Source organism: Rosa chinensis, chromosome 5, assembly GCF_002994745.2.
Source record: "Rosa chinensis cultivar Old Blush chromosome 5, RchiOBHm-V2, whole genome shotgun sequence".
Taxonomy (NCBI): Eukaryota; Viridiplantae; Streptophyta; class Magnoliopsida; order Rosales; family Rosaceae; genus Rosa; species Rosa chinensis.
The window spans coordinates 36,232,899-36,252,764 of NC_037092.1; the positions used below are offsets into that span (position 1 = coordinate 36,232,899).

Below are 19,866 nucleotides of genomic sequence, written 5' to 3' on the forward strand. Positions count from 1 at the left end.
TCCGATCAAGTCCAACGCCCAGCCTCGCGCAGGCTAAGGTTTAATGATGGGTTGCATGGGAATATTAGGAATGTGCTGGACTGGTCCATGAGCCTGGCAATCCTGACATCCTTTTGCGAATGCGATACAATCCTTCAAAATGTTGGGCCAATAGTACCCATGTCTCCTGATGAGCCAGCGCATCTTTGGACCCACCTGATGGGCTCCACACACACCTTCATGCACTTCTCGCATAAATAATTTCGCTTCGCGGCCATAGACACACCTGAAATCGATGCCATCCTCGCCACGTCGACGTAGCTCGTCGCCTCTGAGGAAGTAATTAAGTGCCAGAAAACGGGTTTTCCTGTCTGCAGTGGGATCCGAATACGTGAGGTAGGCGATTAAGGGGATACGCCAATCCACATCAATATGATCAAGGGCCGCCACTATGTGCTCTTCTGGCGGGTCAGGGCGTGCAAGACACGAAGGCAGTGTGTGTCGCTCAACCTTGAGAATTCGCTCGCGAACCCCATATTTCAACGTAACGCCTGTAGCCAACTAAGCGAGTTCATTGGCCGCGAACTACGCTCCCGAGGAATATACTCCAAGTCCACATCTTCAAATTGGGCCAGAAGTTCAAGGGCACGATCCCAGTATGGTGCAAGCAAATAGCTGGAGCATCTGTACTTTGCGTGAAGCTGATTGATCACGAGTAAAGAATCACTACGCACCTGGATGTCTCTGACTCCTAGTTCAAGTAACACCTCTAGGCCAATAATAATGGCCTCATATTCTGCCTAGTTGTTGGTGCACCGGAACTCCAATTGGAAGGAATATGAGAAACGATCTCCAGCTGGATTTTCCAAGATGACTCCGGCTCCAGCCAGTGTCTCTGTTCTCGAGCCATCAAAATATAACACCCAGGGCTGGAGTGAAACCGTGGCTTGATATAACAAGGCGTACTCAGGTAAGCATGCCAAATCTGGGCAGTCTACAGTTTCCGTAGCGACTTCTAAGTCTCTTATAGCAGGAACGTCTAGCATAGGGTGATGTGCTAAAAAGTCTGCGATGGCTTGTCCTTTCATTGCTTTCTGAGGGACATACTGTAGCGAAAATTTCGATAAAGCAAGCACCCACTTGCCGATGCGCCCTCTTAGGATAGGTCGTGACATCATATATTTTACTAGATCGGTCTAGGAGATGATGCAAGTAGTAAAGGATAACATGTAATGTCGCAGCTTGCAAGTGGAGAAGTATACAGTGAGGCATAGCTTTTCCATGGGAGTGTACCTGGTTTCACAGTCTGTGAGTGTTTGACTGAGGTAAAAGATAGCATGTTCAATGCCAGTTTCATCATTCTGTGCGAGGAGGCTGCCAATGGAAGCCTCTGCTGGTGAAATATATAATTTTAACTGAAAACCAACCTAGGGGGAACTAGTACTAGCAGACTTGCCAGATAGGCCTTGATCTTGTCAAAAGTCTCTTGATGTTGAAGTTCCCAAACAAACTCGTTCTATCCCTACAACTTCAGTAGCGGGGAAAAGGGCTGGATTTTACCTGCAGAATTAGAGATGAAACGTCGCAAAAAGTTGATCTTACCCAACAGCTGTTGTAGCTCTTTCTTCGTTTGCGGGGGAGAGGCGTTGATGACCGCGTTTGCCTTATCTTCAGGGACCTCGATTCCACTTTGATGGACTACTAACCCCAGAAATTCACCTGCCTGAACTATGAAAATACATTTGGCGGGATTCATCTTGAGCTTGTGTAGCCGCATGTGCTCGAAAACTTTTCTGAGATCTACGATATGGTCCCCTCGCTTTTTAGATTTCACGACCACGTCATCAATGTAAACCTCCAAAATCTTCCCAAGTATGTCGTGGAAGATCCGGTTCATGGCTCTCTGATGCGTGGCCCCTGCATTCTTCAGACCAAAAGGCATGACCACATACTCAAAAACTCCGGCGAAGCTTGGGCAGCGAAACACGGTCTTATGTCTGCCTTCTTCCGCGACCGAAATCTGGTGGTATCCTACAGTTTAGGGGTCGTCAATGGGCCTGCCCAAAATTAATGGGCTCGGGCCGGGCCAAAAACATATTTTTTTTATTTTTCGGGCCGGGCTTCTCTTAAAAATCAAGGCCCAGGGCCGCCCATGGGCCCAGGGCCTTACGGGCTTTTTAGGGCCAGGCCGGGCCGGGCTTTTTTGGGTGGGCAGGGCCGAGCCCATTATATTTATATGTCATATTATTTTGTTAAAAAAATACAAAAACCTATGAAAAAATGATGATATGTTAATTATTGAACAAAATAAAATACAAAATTAAAAAAACATATGGCCTAATACAATAATTAGTTCAATATAACTATATAAAAATATATTAATACAAAAATTGAATGGGCTTTCGGGCGAGCTTATAAGGCCGGGCCGGGCGGGCTTTAATGAGCATATAACGAGCCGGGCCCAGGCTTTGAACCCTCTGCCCTAGCCCTGCCTCGTGCCCAATGGGTAGGGCCGAGATGGGCTTTTCTGCGGGCCGGGCCGGGCTTTTGCCCACTGGGCCGGGCGGGCGCCCATGGGCTTTTAGGCCCACGGGCCAAATGATGACCCCTACTACAGTTCCATCCATGAAGGATAACAATTTATGTCCCGCTACTGCGTCTATCAACATATCCGCGACCAGCATGGGATAAACATCTTTAGGTGTAGCCACATTAAGATCTCTGTAATCCACACAGACTCGCATTTTGCCATTCTTTTTGCGAACATGCACTATGTTAGATAGCCACTGATTGTACTTGGCCACCCTGATGATGCCTGACTTATGCATCTTCTCGACTTCTTCTTTAACTAGAACCTGGGTTTCCGAATTCATTCTTCACGGCTCTTGCTTCATGGGCCTCTTGTCAAGGAGTGTTGGCAGCTGATGGCATACCAAGTCCGGTGACAGGCCTGGCATATCCTCGTATTTTTCTGCAAAGCAGTCCTTGAATTCCAGCAATAAGTCTTTGAGCCTCTCCTTCTCGCTAGACTCTAAGTACGCACTGATAACCACTTCCATGGGCTAGTCGTCAGTTCCTAGGTTGACCTTCTTAGTAGGGTCCCTAACTTTAGGAGGTGTGTCATCCAATGCTGCTGGGGCGAGCTGAATGTCTTCCTCTTCCTCTTCATGGTCAGAGAGCTCCTCGTTAACTATTTCCAAGGTTGCAACTCGATCATAGGCCTCTTTTTCCACCATATACAAGGATAATCTCACGTACGAGTGGAAGGCCTCCATCCCTTCCTCTGGAAGGTCATAATCCATTAATTATTTAAAGGTTTGGGCACAGCGTGGCCAGGCCTTTCTAGGCCTTTCTTCGCGAGCGTGAGCCCCCACTGTGCCAATTCAGAGACCGTCACCCCTGTGGGGCGGCCTTTGTCCTCGATGCCACTAACCTGTAATGGAGTGATTGGCTCCAAGTAGTACCTGGCATCTACGTAATTAGCAGAGATAGAGAATGGGCGAGGATCAGCCTTAATCACTTCAACCTTATTCGTAGCCTTGTTCCACATAATCAATTCCTGGTGAAGAGTTGACGGGACACAATAACTTCGGTGGATCCAGTCTCTGCCTAGAATGGCATTGTACGCCGCGTAGGAGTCTGTCACAAAGAAAGGGAATACCCCCTCCGCGAGGCCGACCTTGATACGCAGGAACAATAAACCCAAAGTCTTTGTTACAATCCCCGCGAAGTTCTTACGTGTGAGGGACGTAGATTGAATCCTCTCTTTCTTAATTCTAAGCAAGTGCATAGTTCTTGTAGTAATGACATTAACTGCCGCTCTAGTGTCGACCATGATCTTGCTGACCTTGGTGCCGCCAATTTCTGCTGTGATATATAGAGGTCTCATGTGTTGGACCATAGCAGGTGTTGGTCTTGTAAAGCTCATGACAGACTCTATGGGGTTGGCATCCTCTGTTTCCAAGAACACACACTAGGCCAATAACTTCAATATACAACAGTTTTTACACAACGAAAAAAAAAAGATGTTGTGTGATGATGGAAAGTCAATCATACAACACGATTAAGAACCTTATGTTGTATAAGGCCATAAAAATTTTGAAGTTTTTATGTAGAAGGTGATTGCACAACACTAACAAGAATAATTTGTTGTGTGAATGAAAAAAAAATAGCTGCAGATTTTCCTCTTAGCTTGACTCAAATTTAGCTCCAAATTGGCACTACATAGTACAACAGAATAGTTAAATCTGTTGTATGAGAGCAGCTTGCAAAATATCATACAACAGTTTTTTACTTTGTGTTGTCCAAGTGAGGAAGATATATTAGGATGGTTTGGATGTGCCCTAAAATGCCACTCATTTCCCCCCAAAATGAACAAATTTTTATTAACTTATATGTGATGATTGTAAGCTCCTACAACTAAATTATTTATCTGTGTTGTCTGAATAAGAAATGCCTATCCCCAACGCCAAAACTAATACTTTGATTGCTCATAGGTGGGAACTTTCCCTCTTTGGTCGCTCAGCTCAAATTTTTTTGCCAAAACTCAAACTTCCCAACTTTTTTTTTTTTTTTGGAAAGGAAACATTGAAAACAAAACCTCTCTCTTCTTTCAGACGCCCAACACTCGTAGCTCGTAGCTCGCCGCCTCTCTCGCTAAATCTCCCTCTTCATCCTTACCCACATGGCCAAAAACACCAGTTGCTATCGAAGCAAATTCCTATCCTCCAGCAATTGCAATGGGTAAATTTCTCTGTCATCTCTCCCTCATCTGCATACCAAATTGGGGGTATTGGATTTCACTCGATTTGACTCCCACCCCGCCGTAGCTTACTCCGCTACCGCTGAGTATTGGGTATGGAGAACCTGATCTCACTGGTCAACAAAATCCAAAGAGCTTGCACGGCTCTCGGTGACCACTGCGAAGCTGACTCTTTGGGACTCGCTTCCCTCTATCGCTGTCGTCGGTGGCCAGGTCAGCTCCCGATTCATTCCTCCACCTTCACCACGGTGTTCTGTCTTCCTCTTCGCCTTCTATCCCATTCTCTCACTCCCCTTTCTGTCACCATATACCCAAACACCAATCTGTCATCTTATTCTTGCTACTCTGAAAAGGTAATTTTCTAATATTCATTTGTCTAGTGTTTGATATCTGACTAATTTTAGGTTTGGTTTTGCTTGCAATTTGGGTGTATATTTGCAGTGGGTGATGGAATTACTTGAGCTTTTACTTTTGATATTGAATCTCTGTTTAGTATTATGTCCTTCCAATCAGATTCTAGTGATAAATTAAGTGTTTGGAATCTAGTTTGGGCTGCAGGAGTTTGGCTTTTGGTACACTTGGTTTACTGTGTGTGCATTTATTTGCATGTTGTAATTTGCTGCATGAGTAGAAACTTACATATTGACCTAAAGAAAACACACTGAAAATGATCGAATTAAGGGAAAAGGAAGCAGCTACAACAAGAGACAGAGACATTGGAAAGGGAGAGAAAGAGGTAGACATTTTTTTTTCCTTTTCAAATTAAATAAATACCAGTCGTTGAATATCACAGCTAATTTCTCAAGTCATCAATTGTGTATAGTCATTCTTTAATCAAACAAAAGATTAGAGACTTAGAGGTTTGCATATTAAATAGGAAATACTTTGACCATTTGCATCTTAAAACTAATCTTAAACACAAAATTCTGTCATCATCCTTACATAGAAACAAAGGGAAGACTAACTTCAAAATATGTATGCTTTATTTGGGGGAGTAAAATTCATTGTGAAATTTGTCAATGTGTTATCAAAATGACCATTCTGGTAAATCTGCAGGAAAAGGTCCAAGGCCCAAATATGCAATTATCGGATTTAACACTTATCGGTTTCTATGGGACAGATGAAGGATTGTCTTTGTTCTTTCAGGTATACTTGATAGTTAGTATTGATGCTTATCTAATAATTATCAGGTATGGATTCCTTTGATGATTATCATCTTGCATTTTGTTCTTGCTAGTACATGATAGTTAGTATTGATGCAGACTATTATAGTAATAGTAGTCTCACTAAAGGCTTGGAATTTTTTATTAGTAGCCTGACTTGTATTGTACACCCTCTAGATTGGTACTTCTGTTGAACTTGTTCATTCTTAACAGTTATTATTGTCAACTTTTGATATCTGCATTGTCATTTGGTAAAATTAATTTCTTTGTTCTATCATTTTAATCTGTTCTGTCATTTTAATCTCTTGTTTATCTGTTAATGAATATAATTATCTAAGATGTATATTTTCAATGATAGTTTTATGTCAACTTTTATGTGAACTTAACTTAGTTGCAAACTTATTATAGTGTTTTAAACTTGTTATAGCGTTTTACGAATTGATTGGGACTGAACCACATATATGCACATATATATGAGATTAAGACATTGGTGAATAGCTATTTGGCTGTCAAAGATGCTTATGTTTGACCTGGGAATGATCCGCTGGACTAGGAAGCACACTTTCAGCTGGAGAAATTTCCTAAGACATAGAAGGAAGGTAATTAATATCAAACATCTTTTAATTTTGACAATCTACTTCAATTTGTTGCTTCAAATATGAGGCCTAAGATCTAATTATCTGATCTTTTTCTTGGTTTCTTTTGGCTTGCTCAGAGTATATTCTAGTTTTTAAGTTATTATTGGTGGACTTTTTATATGGCTATTTTCTTAAACTGTATATTGCAATCTCATTACAGGTCTGGTAGTTTCTGTTGTAGATCCTCCACAGGGTGAAAGCATTATTGATTGTTGTGCTGCTTCTGGAGGAAAGACTCTTTACATTGCGTCACTTTTGAGTGGCCAAGGTAATTCATGATCTAAATTATTAGTTTTCTATATCAACCCACTGAGGAAGAATTTTGGAATTCTTATTCTTGTATTATGAATTGGATCTTACTTTCTAATCTTCTTTTACTATCTTTAGGTTTGAGGTATGGTATATGCAATTGACATAAATGAAGGGCGGTTGAGAATCCTCAAAGAAATGGCTAAGTTGCACCAAGTAGATGGTGTCATCACCACTATCCATGCTGATATGCGTAGTTATACTGTAAGTTATCACCTCTATACAACATTGATCTTTGGGACATGAAATTTCTTATTGTCCTTATCTTTTTTCCAGGACAATAATACTATGAAGTGTGATAAAGTTCTGCTGGATGCTCCATGTTCTGGACTGCGTGTTCTCCCCAAGGTGATTGTATAAGAATTAAAAGTTAACTTAGGTTGTATACCAACTTTCTATTTAGTTATTTGATGCTATATCTCTTATTGACTTTTTGAAGAGGGCAGACTTGCGTTGGAACAGTGGAGATTAGAGGATATGGAGGAGCTTAAGAATTTGCAGGATGAGCTCCTTGATTTTGCTTCTCGGTAATAACAAAATTCTCTCTCTCTCTCTCTCTCTCTCTCTCTCTCTCTCTCACACACACACACACACACACACACACACATACGAATTTGTTTCCAATATGAATTTATTTCCTAGGCTTGTATTTTGATTTCCCCTTTGATTTTATGTTTTCATATTTTAAATCTATGTATTTGAAATTCTAGATTCCTAAAAAAAAAGAGTTATATTTCTCTCTTCTCAATTGATAATATGAGCGTACCTTTCATGCTCTTTTTAATAGAAGTGCCGAATGCTACCTCTTTTCTCTTGCTTGGTGCTATACCTTAGACATGCTCTTGCTTTTGCAGGTAGCTGAGAGCTTGGAGCTGGTGAGAAGAAACTTAATTGTAGTTGATAAAGAGTGAAAACATTTGTTGCATGGTAATTTTTCTGGATCTATGATGCTTTTCAATTTTGAATCTGATCAGCTGCTAATCAATTTCAATAACTTATACTTTTTTTGTTCGATTCAGTGAGCCTTTCATTATTTCTGGGTTTTCTCATTTGTTTTTATTGACTGATGTTGTGACTTTGGGAAAACACTTGAGACCTTGACGATCTATTTATGCTTGTTTTGAAAGAAACCTGGAAGTTGAAATACACAACTAACTGGAATTGATTTTACAACTCTGTATTAAACTATTAATCCAATCTTTTCTTTTTCTTTCACAGATAGCATATGCTATGTTAACATAGTACTATCACTATCAAAGTCCCAATTGTGTGTATACATGTACAACTTAAAGCTTTGTATTAATCAAACCTTTTCTTTTGCTTCAACTAATAACATAGGTTGTGGACTTAACTAACATAGTAGTATCACTTTGAAAGTCCCAATTGTGTGTACATGTAAAGATTAAAGTTCTATATTAATCTAGCCTATCCTCTAGCTTTTGTAGATAACTGAGATCCTTAAGCTGGTAAGAAGGACAGACTCATTCTGGATTCTGCAAAAGATAGGGAAAATATTGATCCTACGGACGCACCATTTTCTGCTTCTGCTGGCGTATAATATTCACATGCAGCAGCTGCTCCTATTTTTGTCTATAATCATATTAATTTCTGATGGTTTACTAATATTGATAATGGCATGACACTCTAGTTTTGGAATAATTTGTATCAGTTTTGGATATCCCAAGTAGATGGGCATGTATTAGAATACTTTTTTTCTTTTAATGTTGGCTTGGATGATTGAGAAATGCTCCCTTTTAACATTTGATGTATATAGAATGGGTTGGATTACTCATTTGATGGTTTGTAATGTGTTTTCTTTCCAATTGATTGCGTTCATTAGGTAAAATGGAGCATTATTGTGCACAAAATATAGAAAATGAAAATGATTGTACAACAGTTTTATAGTGCGGCAATTCAACATTGTTTGAATACACAAAATTAGGCCATTCACACAATGCATTCATTACAATCACACAATGGTAAAAACTAAACTCTATTGTCCAAAACCAATTCACACAACAATCATATTGCACAACTGAAGTATGATGGTATATCAAACGACGGTGAAATTAAAAAAATTGTTGTCTGACTAGGCTTTCCAACAACAGCTTTGGAACAAGTTCTGTTGTCTGAAGGATGCACATGCCACGCACAGCATGACTGCGCGGCAATTGTGGCTGCCATCTGCCAAGTGAAAGCACAACACTTTTAACAAATAAGTGTTGACTGTTTGTGTTTCACACAACGGGTTTCCACCGTTGTGCCATTTTTCATCACACAACGCTCCGATATATAACGGAGATCGTCCAAATCACACAACGAATTTGGTCCGTTGTCTGTTAGCTTTTTTGGCCTAGTGACAGTCTCTTCCACAGGTGTCGCGGCTGCTGATGTAATCTGCAAAGGTTGTTCACTGCCTCCTTCAGCTTCCACACACTCCTCTGCGGCGACCAGTGGTGCATACCTTGCGGGAAGGACATAAACCATGTTGCAGGAAGTATCTAGCACTTCTGTCTCGTCCATCTCCTCGTCCAAGTTGAGTTTGGGCTCATCAACTGGTATGTCAGTGTTGAATTGTTTGACCAACGAAGCAACTAACGACGCTTCTATGAGGCCTTTTATCTGGAACTGCTTGTGCTCTTGAGTCGTGGCAATCTACTTTGGTGAGTCAAATCTGTGTTCCTCCGTTGGGTTCACCTTTGGGGGCGCGACCACCAAACTTTGAACCTTTTTAGGTCTCCACTGTAAAACATCATCAACAGTGTTGTCCTTGCCCCCCTAGTCTACCAAAAACTGAGGATTTGGTTTCTGGCTCCTCGCAGAACAACCTGCGCTTGACATGGGGCCGCCTAGTGGGCATGCTTTCCTTCCTGGCTGGCGGAGGTGCTGTTTCTTTTGTGATCCTGCAGAAAATATTAGGCTTAGAAGCCCCTGACTCTGAGCGTGCTTGCTTCTGAAAATTGCTGGGAGCCACTAATGGCTTAGCGGCTAGTGCCTCCATCTCCCTCTGATATTGCTCAGGTGATTTGACCAGTTGCAAAGGTTTGATCAGGCCCTGATCGAGAGCTTCTAGTGTTCGCTTGGCCTCTCCGAACCTTAGATGCAGCTTCCTTTTCTTGGAAGGGCTAGTCTCCACCACTTTCCCTTTCTCTCTGGTATACCATTTCCTTCCTTGATGGAAGACGTTGAAGAAGGTGCAATGTACGGTTTGGTCAAGACATCTTTGTGCTCATTCCTAGCCCTGTCATCTTGCTTCTGTTCTGCTGCAGCTGCTTTCAGTTTCTTGAACAAGTTGGAGTCCCTTGGGGATGACCGTGACTCTATCTTGTCTCTTGCTCTTGGACTCGACGGTTGATAGTTTCGCAACGGTGAGGCCCACTTGATTGGGGGAAAAGAGTAGAAACGAAATGTCTGCTCGACTTCTTCTTGCGACACTTGGATGCCACATTCTTCCTTGCATCGCGAGCAAAGAACCACTAGTAAGACTTCGCTGACCGGTTTAGCTTTCTCCTTTGCAGGGGTCTCGTCCCCTTCTGTTCTCTCTTTTCGGCCCTTTGTAGTCAGATCCAAGGTTGGCTTTCTCTGGTTCTTCTTGGTCCAGTTCACATCAACCATGTTGATCTCGGTGTCCAGGAAAGGGTTCAGGTCTACTAGTACTGCCGCGGTCATCAGAGCTTCCACCTGCAAACTACCATTATTGAGCCATACCTGAATTTGGTCCTTTAGCTTCACACAGTCAGCCGTGTTATGGTTCCACAAATTATGGAATTTGCAGTATTTCTTTCCTTTCAGCTGATCTGGAGGAGGAAAAGGTCCGAAGTCTGTCTTCACCATCTTTGCGGCGATCATCTCATCTAAAATCTCATGTGCCTTATTGGCATCATATGTATACGTCGCGAACTCAGGTTTGGTGAAGGCCACAGACTTGAGTTTGACAGGTTCCTTAGATATCTTCAATTGCTTGAGGGCTGAGCGCTTCCTCCCTGTTAGTTCAAATGCGGAGACATCATTCTCCTCTTCATCATCTTCTTCCTGGCAAACTTCTTCCCCTTGATGATGGTAGTATGGATCGTAGGAAGTTGGCTGGAAGTGAAAAGCGGCCACTGTACGATGCTTTCCTGGTACATATATCCCTTTGGACGCATTCTTCCTAGCATCAGTCTCTCTGAGGAGATGCTCAAAGCTTCCTACTTCTGTGATAAGCTCTCCCATAGACTGGATCATGCTGCCATGTTGCTTCTTTCGCTGGCGTGGCTCCAATCCTTTGATTGCCAATTTAACCAACTCTCGTTCAGGTAATATCATGCTTAATTTAGCCTTTTAGATCTGGAAACGTTGGAGATAAGAAACAGCAAACTCGAGGGCTGTTGGGCCATCTGGTGAGAGAGGCCAAGTCAACCTCAGGCTCAATAGCTCCAAAGGTCTCTTGAAAGAGTTTTTCCATGGCTGGCCAATCAACCACTGACCCTGGCCGTAGTTTAGAAAACCATCTAAAAGTCGCGCCAGATAGAGAAGTGCCAAAGATCCTGCACTTGAGGATGTCATCATTCTGATATTGGCCGCACTACACTTTAAACCTGGCCAGATGGGTTGCCTCGTCCTCAGTATCTTCTCCTGAAAAGGTAGAAAATATAACATTTTTGTAGCTTCTGGGAAAAGGCACGAGCATTATATGCGGCGGGAAAGGTCCCTCATAAACCCCATCTAGGTGGGCTCTCGGATTTTCCAGTCTAATCATCATCTCCTCAACCTTTTCATGTCTCACATAGCCCGGACCAGGAGGAGGTATCGCCACGTTCTGGCGAGCATTCTGCAGAGTTGTAGCTTGGCTAGTGGCTACTGTACCTTCCCCCAGGCGAATTTTCCGGAGAATAGTGGATGGCTGCAGTGTCATCGCTGGTACGGCCACATCCTTTACCAAGTCTGTTATTTTGATTGGAGTGCCAGCCTGGTCAATACCATAATAATTCCCTGGAAGTTCTTCATAGACATTCTCTGCCCCATCACTGTCTTATTGAGTAAAGGCGACAGGATCAGCAAGAGTGCCTTCATTGGTCTTCAAAGTCTTACTCTTTTGCGAGGGCGTTGGAGTAGCCTTGTTACCACCAATTACCAGGGCTTTGTCCTTGTTTTTTGTTGTTGAGGCAGAGGCGGCTGCAGCTGGTGTAATGGTATTGCGGCTATTCTTCTCCCGAGCATTAGGAGGTATGTATTTGCCAGTACCTGAAGGTTGTCCAAGTGAGCCAAGAATGGCGTTAGGATCCCCCAAAGCTTTATTCAGCACGTCCTTAGCCTGGTCTATTTCAGCTCTCTGCATGGCGACTTGGGTCGCAAGATTGGATCCTTCGTTGCGAAGCACTGCCAATTCTGACGCAGTATGCTTGGCTTGGTTCGCGATGTCAGCAGAGATGTACTTGCTCTGAGCGGCCTGACCGGTCATCATATCCATAAGCTCTTTGTGGTTTTCCTGGCTTTTCTTGTATGTATCTTGCCACTGTCCCTACGTTTGTCGCGAACTTGCTTCAAGATTTCGCTGTGAGATCGAAACCTCATCAAGCCTTCGGCGCTCTTCCGCGAGGGCCATTTCCATCCTCTCATTATATGCAGCATTATTCTGCTGAAAGATGGCGAGCCGCTCCTCAATGCTCGCATTCGCCGGGGCGATAATGGGCACAAAGGAATCAATTGTCCCCTCACTCACGACCACTTGGGCAGTGTTGGCCGCACCGCTAGCCTCATTAGGCTAGACAGGAGGATTTTTTTGCCCTCAGTAGAGGGCTGTGGAGGTCCACCCTGTTCTGTTGACATGTCTGATGATGGTGGGATGAGTGAGAACTTCTGTGTTACCTGTTCTTCGAAAAGACCATGACAGTCGGCACGAGAGTGCGGTTTGTAACTGGAGGTCTTGTGGTTTGGGTAGTTAACGTAAACCTTTTGGCAAGGGTTTGCGCTTGATTTCCCAATGGTTGCGATCACAAAGAAACCATCTACCTTCCAGTCAGTTATGAATGACATTTTGAGGGGCACAAAAAACAAAATGGAAACTTGTAGAAAACTTAATAGAAGTACCAAAGTGTCAAATAGGTCCCACTGGGCATGCCAAAATGTTTGGCTCCAAAACCAGTATAGGTGCAAACTGTATCTTTTGAGCGTGTGCGCAGGCGTGCCAGCACCGTGGGGTGCAGTCGTCGGAGAATCCCTTGACCTGACTTCTTGATCAAACGCCGTGGACGAGGAGAGCACCAACCTCGTCACCAGGTTCTTTTCTATGCCTTTCGGAAAAGGACTTCTTGCCTTACGGATAAGGGCTTTGGTTGTAATCTCTTCGCAACACTGAATCGATACTCAATATTGCAGGTTGAGCAGAGCAATCACTAGGAAGTTTGGAGAAAGCACGGGTTTTGCTAAAGCGTGACTTTAGCTTCGCTGGGTTGCGAGGGCGTTACCCTTGCTTCGCTGGGTTGCAACTGGGTTGCAGGTAAGTTTGCTCCTGAGAGGCTTTGATAATCTATATGATTAGTTGATTTGAGAGTTGTGTTTAATTCGTCCTTTGAAACCTGGTATTTATACCTAGGGCTTCGACTGTTCGTTGCCATAGAAGGATTATTGATTGAAGTTTCATATTCAATCTCCGCTACTTGATTCCAATAAGGGTTCGTTTTCCTTATGGATCACGGAATGGGCGAAGCTGTAACCCAAACCCAAGTAGGCTTATTTTTGGGCCGCAGGTATCGGCCCGCTGTGCTAAATCCTTTAAGGGATCTTGCCAAAAATACTTTTGGGCTCAAACAAGCTCCTTGGTGGACACTAGAATTTTGTTTTTGTCACAAAGATTGCATTTAATTTTGTACAACATGTCATCCATTTATGCATTCATAGCACAAAATACGATGATCAATCTAATTACAACTCCATATGCTAGCTAGAATACATATATGTACATCATTATTGTAGCTGCTAATAGCGACCAAATTGTTGTACAGCATTCAGCTCAACTTTTAGTAGAGCATGTGTTTCCACGGCTGAAATAGTAGACTTGAGCAAAATATAGACGAGGACATGTCGGACACAAGAGGGAATTGCATAAATGCAAACAAAGCAACTGGGACAAATGCAAATAAAAATGTAAAATTTGAAATCCATCTTGATTCGTATTGACAAGATAGATAGAAGGCGGTGCTGAAAGCCATCATCATCGACGCTATAGATATGAAGAGGCATGTGAGTCCTACCATCAACTTCAAGGGTAAGGACTTGCGGAAATCATTTTCTGCATAGCGCGAGGTAAGGATGAACAAGAACATCAACATTGCAGTTGAAGACGAAAAGAGTGCTACTTCGTCAGCTATGGTAAAGTCTAGAAAGGCTTTCTGTTTCAAAAGATTTGGCTTTCCAGTATGATCATCAGAGCCACCCGGTATGCTAAATGCAGCTGAGAACACAACGGTTGCGATAATAGTCGCAACGAGCATGCATGAAGTTGCAGTGTCCTTCATCCATTTTTCTCCTTGACGCATTAACGCCGTATGCTCTTTAGTAAATAATTCTTGAGGTGTTTTTCCTTCGTCGTTTTCCATCTCAATGTATTGTGGTTGGACGATCTTTTTGACTTCCTACCAAATCATAGATATATAAAGAATAGTAATTAACCAAGGAAGGAAAAGGAAAATATATATGAAATGATCGAGTTAGTAGAGTTTTCTTAGTGTACTTGAATATGGCATATATGCACTTATTACCTCGGTTTTACCTAGATGATCATTATTAAAACATCAAGCATGAGAAGTACCTCAAACCATACCAACTCTCGATGCATTTGAAGAGCTACGCCTGACACAAGATTCAATTGATTTTGAGGTGCTAAGTTTGCAGCCATATGCACAATGTTGTTACCCTCCTTATCTACATATGTCACGATGACATCTTTGATTGAGCCTATTTCATGCACTAGATTGAAAATACTCGCATGACGATGCAGAACTGCGACATGGATTATGGTTCGATTTTTTTCATCAGTTTCCCATACTAACTCAGGATAAGAGCTCAGAAGCGCTGCCAAAAACTCATAATTTCCTAATTCTGCTGCGTCAAATAATAAATTTGAAGGATAGTTGATCAGCTCCATCACGTCATCATGGTTATCATCTCTCAAGACTTCTTCCCAGAGGCAGTGGACTAGTTGAAGGGCTCCATCAGCTTCTCTCAACTTTCTTTTGTATGAGAACTTGAAACCTGGGAGGACTTGCGATAAAAAGTTTGAAGAACATAAGTAATGTGGTCAATAGTAATGAAGCTAAATATTAATTTTTGAAGAATTCACTCACATGAGTTAATGAGTCTAGTCCACATTCGTGGACTTTGGCTGCCACCAAATGCTGAAGGTTTTCGAGCCAGGATATGCAAGGCCGTTTTATTTTTCTGCGAGCTAGTACGTGCCTTCGCTAATGCTTTATTAGCATCTAGCAACTGAAAGGCCAAATCTGTAATTTTTACACACAGAAATTAAGAATGCAATTGATATTTTGAAAATTACAAGTCCTTTTTGTACCCATAAATGTTCAAATGCATGTATAAAAAGAATGAACTTTAGTATACCTACCGTACAAACAATTGTTGATGCAAGAAAATAACAAGTTTTCTTGGTCGGTTTCCTCCAGCATCTTTTTACTTACGTGGTACAGGTACCATGCCATTTCGGACTGTCCTAACACAGCAGCCATGTAGGCTGGCGCCATATCTTTACCGCCTCTAATTGTTAGCAAAGACTCGTTCTTTTCTATCAAAATCTTGACAATTTCTAGAGATCCAGCCGCAGCGGCAATGCATAAGGCAGTGTTTCCATTTTCATCCTGCAGTGCCAAGTCTTCTACTTTCATCATGCCGACCAGTTTCTCCACAAAGTGAATATGGCTTGTTCCTGCTGCAACGTGAAGGACTGTTTCATATCCTCTAGATATGCTTGCTTGCAGAAGTTTGCTATTCTCTTTCAAGATAGGTTCAGCGGCTTCCCAATCGCCTTTTAGTGCATACTTATAGAGGGCAACACGTGTCTTACGGGATTCTTCTCCTGTTTGGGGTTTAATCATATGGAGACTAATTAAGTTGCTTATATGGAGACTATACATATATATATATATAAAGATATATATATATATATATATATATATATATATATATATATATATACAGATCTTATCCAGAGCGAGGCCTCGCTCTAAAATTAAAGTGGGAGGTTGGAGTTTAGAGTCACTTTTCGATCGCATATCCACATCTCAACCGTTCATTTTTAGATATTAATATATAGATCATCTATACAAAATTTTAGCTAAATTGATAGTCGTTAAGGCATTGATAACTGCTTTAAAACTAGTACGGTTCAAGTTTGACATATTCAGTTTGTCCATTGGTTTAAGCGAGTTAGATACCTTAAATATCATCAATTTGGCTGAAATTTTGCAGAGATGATATATATATATTAGTACCTAAAAACTGAACGGTCGAGATGTGTATATGCGACCGAAAAGTGACCCTAAACTCCAACCTCGCACTTTAATTTCAAAGTGAGGCCTCGCTCTAGATAGGGACTGATATATATAGACATTCTCAGGTGCAGACGTCCGTACCTAAGCAAAAGGTACGGATTTCCATTTTTTCCCCAGTTTCTGATCACACATTTACATCTTAACCGTTCAGTTTTGTGGTCCTAATGTATATATCATCTCTGCAAAATTTCAGCCAAATTGGTGATCGTTAAGGCATTCAAAACTGCAATTAACAACAATGAATACGAATGGTTCCAAATCTATCGAACCGGAACCGTTCGTATTCATTGTTGTAAATTGCAGTCTTGAATGCCTTAACGATCACCAATTTTGCTGAAATTTTGCAGAGATGATCTATACATTAGGACCAGAACACTGAACGGTTAATATATAAATGTGTGATCGGAAACTGGGGAAAAAATGGAAATTCGTACCTTTTGCTTAGGTACAGACGTCCGCACCTGAGAATATATATATATATATATATATATATATCTTAACCATTCAGTTTTTAGGTCCTAATGTATAGATCATCTCTGCAAAATTTCAGCCAAATTGGTGATCGTTAAGGCATTCAAAACTGCAATTTACAACAATGAATACAAACGGTTCCGAATCTGTCGAACCGGAACCGATCGTATTCATTGTTGTAAATTGCAGTTTTGAATGCCTTAACGATCACTAATTTGGCTGAAATTTTGCATAGATGATCTATACATTAGGACATAAGAACTGAACGGTTAAGATCTAAATGTGTGATCGGAAAAGGGGAAAAAATGGAAATCCGTACCTAATCCTTAGGTACGGACGTCCGCAACCAAGAACCCATGTGTGTGTGTGTGTGTGTGTGTGTGTAGATCCTATCTAGAGTGAGGTCTCACTCTAAAATTAACGTGTGAGGTTGGATATATATATATATATATATATATATATTTATTTATTTATTTATGGGAGTACTTTGCAAACGTCAATACAATGGACCAGCTCGCTGCCTAGACCAGTGGTGCATGGAGCCGGTCGATCTACCACTTAATATTATATTTATACGTCCACGTACTAATTAGGAAACTAATTGTACAGTAGATGGATATCACTATGAACGTAATTGGAAGAGATTAGAGATGGCAATTACTGTTTTTGTGTTCCAGTAAATAAGACGAAGGTCTGTTAGGTTGAGCCGAATGATCTGCTGAAATGTCGATGGCAATGTCTGCGGATTGGTTGTCTGTCCCAGTCGTTGAATTGCGGCTAGCTGTGGTTAATTGAATCCGGGAAGGTGATACATGTTGTTCTTGTTGGATAGACATGGTTCCTGATTGAACAAATTGTGTAAAGATACAAGCATGCACCTGAAACGAATAAAGGAAAATAAAAGAAATATAATAACTAGACTGCAGACTCGGTTGATTAAGCCCTAGCTATAACATTTGTTTCCCACTACAAGATTGCGATAATACCGGAGGAGGAGGAGGAGGAGGGAGGGAGGGAGGGAGAGAGAGAGACGGAGAGACAGAGAGAGAGAGTTATTGATGCTTACAGAGACCAAAGTTCACTTGTACCTAGTGTGGGAATTAACTTGACGCGGGATATATATAGGCCAAAATCCCAGTATAGTATTAGTATATGGACATATCTTCTCTAATGCGTATATGGGTGGCTGGCTAGTTCTGTAGCCTGGATGCGGATCCTCTCCTAATCTCTTCATTGTCCTGGGCTTCCTAAGCTTTGAACCAGATAAAGACACGTGTCTCTTATGTACCGATCGTAGTTTGTTATTTTTTTTTTTTCTCTCTTGCTCTCGTGTTTCCTTCACTGATTTTGTTTTCTTTCTTCCTTGTGGTCTTCCTTTTCTTCATACAGCCCTCTGGGTTGTACAAATTGGGCCATGAATTTACCAGTCGTCAACACCAATAATTGAAGTGGATTTTGTAATTTAGTATGGAAGAAGGTTTGATTTTCCGAAATTAAAATAAAAATTCCATTAAATACGTGTCTTAGGTTGATCCCTAAAATTAGTTTCTCATAGGTAATTTTTCTTGCAGCAGTACTATCTCTATTTGGAAGAATCAAAATGGTTGATGGGTGGGGGAAGATGGTGCCTTTCTTTCTGACAGGCAATTTTTATTGAATTTTTCCTCAGAAATTTCTATCGATGATGTTTGAATTGGTCTTCTTAATTCAATGCCGAGAGTTTTTATTCTTCTATAACTATGTGAAATAACAAGATTGAGAAGAGAAGAGAAGAGAGATCTTGCATTAGAAGGTCTCAACTGCTAACTTCCCATCGTCTTTCGATTTGGCTATTCTTTTCGCTTGTCGTCTTCATCACAATCCCAGACCCAATCATACCAGACGACACCAAATTCCGTGGCTCTTGATTTATTTAATTTTCTATGGAGTTGGTGTTGTTTTCTTAAATTGAAACAAAAGGACTTGTTTAATGGGTGGAGGATAAAGGATGAAGAATGGTAGTGACTAGTGAGGGATGAAGAAGTGGAAGAGTGCGCAGCCAAAAGAGAAAAGAAGAAGAAGAAGATTGACGATAGTAGAGGAAAAGTCAACTTTAGAAGCAAAATGAAAACTAAATTTATGATAGACCGTCAGATCCATCGATAGACAAGTGTCTTCATCTGCTTAAAAGCTTTGGTAGCTTAGTGGAAAACTGTAAGACTTGAGTGGACCTGAATTATGAACAGCGAAAGAGGAAAGAGATAATATCTGATCAGTACGAATGAACTGGTGGTGAGATAGTAGTCCTCGGCGACATGATCAATCGAGACTCGAGGGTCCCCGTCAGTCTTAGATGGAACCAGCCACCATTGTGAGAATGAAAGACAAACGATCCCTGTTTTTAGTCATCGACCAATTAAGATCAAGCCAGGGTAAAGTACTCGACGACCAAGTTGAAAGTCACGAGCTAGGGAAATTGGCAGGAAATTTCCTGCATCAATTCTCGTATGACCCATAGCTAGGGCCCTCATTATAATATTCGTGCTTTAATAATTAGTACGTAGTAAAAAATAGATCCATGACTTCCCAAATTCTGAGGACGCAACGGAAACCCGACATGTATTTATATATAGGTATATACCGGCCAGATAGTAGCTGCATACATCTATCAAAAGCAGATAATACTCTAATTACAATAAGTTTTTTGTATTTGAAACTTAGAACTTCAACGCCTCCGGCGTAGTATCAAAGGAGGATCTCCGTTATCTCTACTGTATGAAATTTGCAATGAGTGGGTCTACTTCTACGTACCACTGTGGGTATTACCATTACATTCTTGTATGTCTTTGTCCTTAAATGACAGCGGAAGGTTATGTAATAACATATTCTGCCTTGTGATGAATATACTATTTCGCCCTGTGGGCTTGATTGAAAAAAAAAAAAAAAAAAAAGCAGATAATACTCTAATGATAATATTCTAATCAAGGTTTTAAATATCGGTTTGAAATATCTATCAGAACTTT

At 41.3% G+C, this 19,866-nt stretch overlaps 1 protein-coding gene and 1 long non-coding RNA gene across 6 annotated transcripts; one reads left to right on the forward strand and one right to left on the reverse strand.

Moving 5' to 3' along the window:
• The first annotated feature begins 6,770 nt into the window (after window positions 1–6,770).
• On the forward strand, window positions 6,771–7,201 carry LOC121053097. Its single transcript, XR_005810761.1, has 3 exons — window positions 6,771–6,810; window positions 6,937–7,055; window positions 7,128–7,201. It is a non-coding gene; the product is annotated as an uncharacterized LOC121053097 (long non-coding RNA).
• A 6,458-nt stretch (window positions 7,202–13,659) lies between these two features.
• LOC112167020 (ankyrin repeat-containing protein At5g02620) lies at window positions 13,660–18,054 on the reverse strand. Of its 5 annotated transcripts, none has more exons than XM_024303967.2 (6): window positions 17,931–18,054; window positions 17,526–17,742; window positions 15,451–15,918; window positions 15,176–15,331; window positions 14,641–15,092; window positions 13,660–14,464 (listed from the first exon to the last, which is right to left on the reverse strand). In XM_024303967.2, the coding sequence occupies exons 2-6, from the start codon at window positions 17,698–17,700 to the stop codon at window positions 13,850–13,852; spliced, it is 1,866 nt and encodes a 621-aa protein (XP_024159735.1). In that variant the 5' UTR covers window positions 17,701–17,742; window positions 17,931–18,054; the 3' UTR covers window positions 13,660–13,849. The 5 variants fall into 5 exon arrangements, with proteins under 5 accessions (XP_024159735.1, XP_040375430.1, XP_024159736.1 ...); XM_040519496.1 differs by having other exon boundaries at window positions 17,953–18,037; XM_024303968.2 differs by having other exon boundaries at window positions 17,526–17,705; window positions 17,931–18,033.
• Window positions 18,055–19,866: the final 1,812 nt, after the last annotated feature.

Excerpts from the sequence above, each read along its gene's own strand:
- LOC112167020 (XM_024303967.2), bottom strand. The coding sequence starts at position 17,700 with ATGTCTATCCAACAAGAACAACATGTATCACCTTCCCGGATTCAATTA. Across the intron at positions 15,919-17,525 it reads TTTACTGGAACACAAAAACA|GAGAAGAATCCCGTAAGACA; the intron begins GTAATTGCCATC and ends AACCCCAAACAG. Across the intron at positions 14,465-14,640 it reads GAGAGTTGGTATGGTTTGAG|GAAGTCAAAAAGATCGTCCA; the intron begins GTACTTCTCATG and ends ATGATTTGGTAG.